General features: G+C 36.4%; 1 protein-coding gene across 1 annotated transcript; it reads left to right on the top strand.

Annotated features, from left to right (window-relative positions):
* Nucleotides 5,487-7,134, top strand: LOC109231766. Its single transcript, XM_019397397.1, has 2 exons — nt 5,487-5,661; nt 6,727-7,134. Exons 1-2 carry the CDS (start codon nt 5,580-5,582, stop codon nt 7,056-7,058), a joined length of 414 nt encoding a protein of 137 aa, XP_019252942.1. The 5' UTR covers nt 5,487-5,579; the 3' UTR covers nt 7,059-7,134.

The raw sequence follows: 8,255 nt of genomic DNA, 5'->3' as shown, positions 1-8,255 counted from the left end.
CTCTCCGAGTTACAAGGCAAGCTGGTAGGAAGCAGGTTGTACCCAGGGTCGACAAGATGAGTCACATCCGGGCTGACTTCCAGAACGACGATAGTCCTTACAGGTGCCAGGTTCAGCACATGTGGCACTGCAAGATTGTCTTGGGAAGGGACACCATCGAACCAGACAGATACCATGCTGGTTGTACCCCATGCTATTCAGGCTGGCTGGAGGATAATCACAACGGTCTGGGTCAACCCGGGTTCGTTCTAGGTCACAGGATCATCGATGAAAAAGTTGAAGCACAGGTCAAGTACAACAAACTGTGCAAGAGGATTCGGGAAAGTGAAAGTGAGCACCGTGAAAATACAAGAAGCCAACCAAAGGCTGATTGAAGAGTGGAAAGACATGGCTGTCAGTGCTAACAAGCGACTGGGATACTTGGAGCGGGGTTTAGCTGAGCTGGAAAGGAAATTTCTTAAAAGGATTGAGGATTGCCAGAATGCTGAAGGAAACGAGGGCGGGCACCTAGCCAGAGCCTACTTATTGCTGGGACTTCGCGAGCTGGTGAAGCTGTTCGATGGAGCCAAAGATGCCGAGTCTGGGGAAGGTCCTTCTGCGACCAAATAAATAGGAGTTTTCATTTCTACTTTATAAAATGTAATAAGCCCTATGGCCACTGGTGACATTTTTATTTCCTGTTATAGTGTCGTTTTGGGATTCGTCTACTTTTGTCAATAGAATGAGGCATTTAGCATTCTAAGTTCTCCAAATTAACTTGTTGCTAGGCCTATCTCGGGCACAAAGAGGTTCCCCAAAATTAGGAAACGCTTTATCTTTCCGCACTATGTGTTTAAATATTGTAACATTTTTTTTATAATCCTCACTGACTTGTTACCCCTTTGTTTTTACTTTTGTTTATTCCCCTCCCCAAAGGTTAGTTCGTGAACTCTGGCAACATCATCATATTTTACGAGATCCAGGGGCCCTCCACCTACTCCTCCTCTCAGTCCTGTCAAGCACAAGAACAAAGGGAAAATGGAAGATTCAAACAACGCCAGAAAGGAGAACTCAACTGAACGGGTAGAGGTCACTCATGGTCACGGTACTCTGGTCCCCAAGGAAAATGCATCCCAACTAGAACAAAAGCTGTTGAAGTTTCAAGAAGAACTTGATCAAGTCCGGAATCTGGAAAATCTGTCATTTTCCCTCACTACTCCAGAGGTTACTTTCCCAAATACTCAGAATCCTTTACCTTCACAAAATATCCTAAAGCAACAAAACCATCCCATTCCTCACCACTACCTGCCATACCTCAAATAACACCCCACTGCTCATCCCAGAACTCCAGAACTCCACAAATGACCACTGCCAACATAATACCCCCATCTACGTGGAGACCATGTCGCACTCCACCCAGCCCATTTCAAGCACACCCGAGTCTGACGATAAGCACTTGCTCATCAGAAACCTGGCCGAAGAGCTTAAAAGGTTGACTAGCAGAATTCAAGGCGTTGAAGGAAGTAAGGGAATTGAAGGGCTGAACTACGAAGATCTTTCCATACAGCCCGATGTCGAACTGCCCGAGGGGTACAAACCTCCTAAGTTCGAAATGTTCGGTGGTACAGGGGATCCAAGGGTCCATTTGAGAACGTACTGTGACAAATTGGTTGGAGTAGGAAAAGATGAGAAAATCCGCATGAAGCTTTTCACGAGGAGCTTGAAGGGAGATGCCTTATCTTGGTACATCAGCCAAGATCCAAAGAAGTGGTCCAACTAGGTAAGCATGGCGTCCGATTTTATGGATAGATTCATGTTCAACATAGTGAATGCACCAGATATGTTCTATATTCAAAATTTAAAGAAGAAACCCACAGAAACATTCCGTGAGTATGCTACTCGATGGAGGTCAGAAGCTGCTAAGGTTAGGCTTGCTTTGGAAGAAGAGCAAATGAACAAATTCTTCGTTCGGACCCAAGACCCACAGTATTATGAGAGGCTGATGATGATCGAAGGCCACAAATTTTCTGACATTATCAAGCTGGGAGAAAGAATCGAAGAAGGCATCAAAAGCGGTATGGTTATGAATTTTGAAGCCTTGAAAGCTACAAACAAGGCCTTACAGTCAAGCGGTGTGTCCAAGAAAAGGGACGTAGGAGCCGTAATGGTGGCATAGAGAACCAAATCTCCCGTCAAATACCAAACATACCCAATGCCTCCAATCACATATCAGCCTACCCCAAACTACCAAGCACCATCACCCTTTTACCAAACTCCACCACTCACTTATCAATTATCTCCCGCATATCATCCCACTTCACCCAAATACTCCCAACCAGCACATGTTTACCAAGCCTACAACACTCAACCATCCCACTACCAATCCCCTCCTCCACGCCAAAATTTTCCTAGACCTCGACCAAACCTTGATCGAAGACCCCTAAAACAGTACACAGCCATTGCTGAACCTATCGACTAGTTGTATGAAAGACTCAAGACTGCTGGTTACGTCACCCCCATCCCTGCTGCTCCTGAAAACCCTTCTCAGTGGGTTAATCCAAATAAGTCCTGTGCATACCATTCCGGCATGAAAGGACACACCATTGATGAATGCCGCTATCTGAAAGATAAGATCCAGACTTTAATTGATACCAAGATTATTGTGGCAAAAGAGCCTACTCCGAATGTCCGCAATAACCATCTGCCAGATCAGAAGGGTGGAGGCGTTCACATGATTAAAATAGAGGATGATTGGGACCCCAAGGAATCGATCGGTTTGATCACAGAAGGTGATGATCCAAAGCAACCAATAGTCACCCTTAATCCGATCATAGTCCAGATTCAGCCCTCTTGGGATGCCGAGGTAATTATGTCCATACCGCTGGAGTTTGAAGCGCCACCATCTGCAAAGACGCCCGCGCCAATTGAGGTCGAATTCGTGTCTCCAGCGAAGGCACATACACCATTCGAAGTTGCAGTTCTGTTGTCCCGCTTTTGCAGAACAAGGGTCGCATATGCGACTTCTCACTTAAACTCATTTTCCGCATCTGTGACTACCCATCCGCAGATGCGGTACCACTCCTGCGGAATTACTACCGCTTCTGCGGTCCCTGCCTATCTTCCCTATTTCCGCTTCTGCGGTTTATCCACCGCTTCTGCGGCTCCGCACCTGCGGAAACCAAACCGCAGGTGCGGTTATGACAAATATCAGCAGCTTCAAACCATTCCAAAACTTCCCGTCCACCATCCGAAATCATCCCGACAAATTCAAAATAGCAGAAATAAACACGGGAAAACAGTAAATAGGGGATCGGGGTGTAAATTCTAAAAATAACCGGCCGGGTCGTTACACGTACCTTATATTTGTGCCACCTTTTAACATGTACCCTATTTTTAAAAATTATTGATTTGGTAGCCAATTGACAAAAAATCTGTAATAATATGACAATAACACCCCTGACAAAAGATATCAAAACCTGCATCACGCATTAATCGCGTGATCTGTAACGTCATTATTGAAAAAAGATCTCCTCCCCTCCTATCAGCAACTTTATCGAAAAATTAGAAATTTATCTAGATTCATCTTCAGACTCACATTTGCATGAAGTTGTTTCACGTTGAAGCTAAAACTTCAAGCTAATATAGCATGAAGTTGCTTCACATCGAAGCTAAAACTTCATGCTAATGCATGGTGAAGTTATGTATCTTTCAGTCTACAGTTTTGTCATGAGTTTTATCCGAAACTTCAGTCTAAACATGCTGAAGTTTTTTTGTTCATTTACTAAAATTTTAGACTAAACATGCTTAAGTTTTTTTAGTTCATTTGCTAAAACTTCAAACTAAACATGCCTCAGTTTTTTAGTTCATTTGCTAAAATTTCAGACTAAACATGCCTTAGTTATTTAGTTTATTTGCTAAAACTTTAGACAAAATATGCTTAAGTTTTTTAGTTCATTTGCTAAAACTTCAGACTAAACATGCTTAAGTTTTTCTTGCAGTATGTAATTTTCTAATGAGTTTTTGCTAATGTATACTGAAGTTATCTAGTTCATTTGCTAAAACTTCAGATAAAACATGCTGAAGTTATTTAGTTCATTTGCAAAAACTTCAGACTAAACATGCTTAAGTTATTTAGTTCATTTGCTAAAACTTTAGACTAAACATGCTTAAGTTTTTTTAGTTCATTTGCTAAAACTTCAGACTAAACATGCTTAAGTTTTTGTCTTGCAGTATGTAATTTTCTAATGAGTTTTTGCTAATACATGCTGAAGTTAGTTAGTTCATTTGGTAAACCTTCAGACAAAACATGCTTAAGTTACTTAGTTCATTAGCTAAAACTTCAGACTAAACATGCTTGACTTTTTTAGTTCATTTGCTAATACTTCAGACTAAACATGCCTAAGTTATTTAGTTCATTTGCTAAAACTTTAGACAAAACATGCTTAAGTTTTTTAGTTCATTTGCTAAAACTTCAGACTAAACGTGCTTAAGTTTTTTTCTTGCAGTATGTAATTTTCTAATGAGTTTTTGCTAATGCATGCTGAAGTTATTTAGTTCATTTGCTAAAACTTCAGACAAAACACGCTGAAGTTATTTAGTTCATTTGCTAAAACTTCAGACTAAACATGCTTAAGTTTTTTAGTTCAGTTGCTAAAACTTCTGACTAGACATGCTTAAGTTTTTGTCTTGCAGTATGTAATTTTCTAAAGAGTTTTTGCTAATTCATGATGAAGTTATTTAGTTCATTTGCTAAAACTTCATACCAAAACAAAAGTTTTGTAACGCAGTCTACAGTTTTGTCCTGAGTTTTATCCGAAACTTCAGTCTAAACAAGCTAAAGTTTTTTAGTTCATTTGCTAAAACTTCAGCCTAAACATGCTTATGTTTTTTTCCTGCAGTTTGTCAATAGTCTTTTATTAAAGAAGGGCAAAATCGTCTTTTTAAAATTTTTTTAACAAAAAATGGGTACGAATGCAAGCGGAAAAACAAAACGGATATAGATTAAAAGGGGGCGACCAAATAGAGCGCACATGCAATTTTTACCATAAAATAGGGTAGGCCAAAGAAGTAAAACTTTAGCCTTTTTCGTTATAAAATCATATAAAATCACTATTTTGACTGTCGATCAGAAAAAATCGGAACAATTTTGATATAAATGGTTATAATATTTGCTATACAAATTTATGCAACTCTTGCAGGTTGTTTCTTGATAAATAAATAAATAAATAAATAAATAAAATTTTCCCTTGTAAACTACTATTTCCGTGAATGCAAGTAATATTTCTAAGTTGTTTTCCTTTGCAGACAACAATATCTAAGTTCACATGAATAATTTCCAATCGAGTTGAAAAATGATTTAAGGGCCTGTTTGGAAAGTGAAAATTTAAGAAAAATAATAGCCAACTGTCTTATTGGAAAGAGAGATGTAATAATGAGAATATTTATACAACAACTAGCTATCACGTCTTGAAATTTAAAATTTCTCACATGGGTCTCAAGCTCTATTTTAATAACAAGTAATTAGTGGAAATTTCAACATTTAATCTCCAATAAAACACAGTTGAGCAGATGGGGAAACAATACCAAGAAAATAAAGAAAAATGGCTAATTTCATTGCAGATACGAAGAACAAGATTCAAGATCTGTTCGTATACCTCGTTTCATGTGGAAAATCTTCTAAAGGTAAGAGTTGAAAACTATATTTTCTGGAAAACTTTGCCTTTTTTCTTCTTCTTAATTTTCATGTTAGAAACTCCCTTTTTTTTTGGGTGGGTGGGGTGGGGAGGGGGTGGGGGGGGGGGGAGGGGTAAGGGTATGGGAAGTGATTCGGGGTAGATGTTAAATGGATTTTAAGTTCAGTGCAATAATTTTTTCACACTATTAGTGAACTTTTATATGTGATAACATGTTAGCTTCCATTATTTTGACCAAATTATCGGTTGGAGTAATAGTTAGCAAGAGTTTTACGTGTAATTACTCAATGATTTAAGTTATATACACTAATAATATAATAAAATTTTGCTCAAGCAATGTGATTTAATATGTTATATATATATATATATATATATATTGTTCCAAGTTATACGGTCAAACTACTCTATAATAACCTCATTTGTTCCGAATGTTTTTGGATGTTACGGCGAATTGCTGTTATAGAGAACATATATTATACTAACATAACATAAAAATTGGTTCCGAAAAAGCTTAGCTTTTATAGTGAAGTGTTGTTATATATGGATGTTGTTATAGAAAGATCTAACTGTAAATTAAATGCTTCTTATTAAATGGAAATATGTGTAATTAACTTTTAAGCAACCTTTCTTTTTACATCCCGCGTTAATGTATATAGAACTTAAATTCTTCTTAATTAACAAATGATTTAGTCGGCGTTTTCACATAAGAATTGTGAAATTTCAGAAAAAAGTGGAAAAAAAATTGAAGTGAAAATGGTATTTGAAAATTAGAGATATTTTTGGGAATGAATACAATTTGGAGCCCTTTCCGAATATTTGTAAGTGATTTGATGTGAAAATTTTAAAAAATAGTTTTTTTTGGAGTTTTTCAAATTCTTGAAAAAATTATAAAATTCAACTTCGAGTGAAATTTAAAATTTTTATGGTCAAACACTGATTGTGAAAAAAAAGGAAAAAAATAATTTTTTATGGCCAAACGAGTCCTTAATCGTTGTATAAATATTTTTATACACCTTGAGTACAATGAACATAAACTCGTGTTCATTTTGTTAAGAACTAGGAAATGACCAAGGGCCAGCAAAAGATGTAGCAGAAAACGAGCAGGACAATGGTGGACTGATAATAATAGATGAAGCAGGAAATGCACCAATAGCACCAATTACAGGTGAACAAGGAAATAATGCACAGGAACAACAACAAGATTTTGCAATATTCCCACCCGGAGATCCAAGAAACAATATAATATATGATCAACCAGAAAATAATAATGATGAACCAGCTGCAGGAAATGAACAATATTATGTGCCACCTGTAAACCCTGAAGGTAAAGCATATGTTCCTAGAGCTCCAGCCAAACCAGTGCCTCCTAAGGGTGAAACTGGTTAAAATAATACAGTCCGACCTTTCTGTAACAATATTCTTATATAACAATCATTTACTATAAAAATTTAATTTTTCCGGAGCTGATCTTTAATTCGTTCTCCAGCAGAAGTATCGGAAATAGTCTCTCTGTCATTTTAGAGTAGGGGTAAGGTTGCGTACATCTTACCCTCCCCAGACTTCACTTGTGGGAAATTACTGGGTTTGTTGTTGTTGTTGTTGTTATAATATATGTCCTCTATAACAACATTTTACTATAGCACTAAAAAAATATCGGAACAAATGCAGTTGTTATAGAAAGGTTTGACTGTATTACTCCCTCTGTCGTAATTTATATGATACTATTTGCTTTTTAATCAGTTCCAAAAAGAATAATATATTTTTATATTAAGTAATAGTTCAATTTTAAAATTTTCTTTTTATCCTTAGTGCGATGATTTTTAGCCACATAAATTTCAATGATTTGTTTAGGTCACGAGTTTAAAAAATTTTCCTTTATTGTTTAAATACTTCACGTAAATTGAGACGGGAGGAGTACAAATTTTGAAGTTGTTCATTTGAAGAATCCTGCATGTGGGGATGGGTAATTTTTTTTTTTTTACTTTGTATTTGCTATTGGTAATTCATCCTTCTGCTTTATTTTTGATGTTTAGTTCTTGTTTATCAATAAGGAGAGTATATATATGAGGCTGTACGTCAAATACCCTTTATCTTTTCTTAAATATTTCACTTAATTAATGTATTCTCTTTTAATTGAAACGGTATAGTTGATTATGATGGAAAAAAGCTTTAGGTGACTTCTTGGTTTTCTTACACGTTAAATATTTAAAACAAATAAAATTTGATAAACCTCTAATATTCAAAACTGACAGCTAAGTGATATCTTAAATGATTATGGCACTTTTAAAAATGTTAGCACTTATTTTAAGAAAATTATAACAACTCTTTGGATCCAAACATAAACATGAGAGGAATCTTAGTAGCTCATGAACTTTCAAATTAATGGTGATAAAAAAAAAAAATTGACTAGGTTTCCTACTCTTTGTATGTATTTAAAAAAATTAAAAACAAAACATAACATGAGCTTCCGTATAATTAGGGAGAAATTTAAAAATAGCCAGATTTACAACTGGTCGTTCAAAAATAGCCCAATTTTAAAAGTAATCGAAATTTTGCCACTTTTTATATAAAGATAAATCTGAG

The sequence above is a fragment of the Nicotiana attenuata genome, chromosome 8 (genome assembly GCF_001879085.1).
Source record: "Nicotiana attenuata strain UT chromosome 8, NIATTr2, whole genome shotgun sequence".
Lineage (NCBI taxonomy): Eukaryota > Viridiplantae > Streptophyta > Magnoliopsida > Solanales > Solanaceae > Nicotiana > Nicotiana attenuata.
Note: the sequence above shows the minus strand (reverse complement) of the source record. Positions and strands in the feature narration are given on the sequence as shown.

Bases quoted from the DNA above. Each gene is read 5' to 3' on its own strand.
- LOC109231766 (XM_019397397.1), top strand. From the start codon at position 5,580: ATGGCTAATTTCATTGCAGATACGAAGAACAAGATTCAAGATCTGTTC. The intron at 5,662-6,726 runs GTAAGAGTTGAA...CATTTTGTTAAG, and splicing joins ATGTGGAAAATCTTCTAAAG to AACTAGGAAATGACCAAGGG.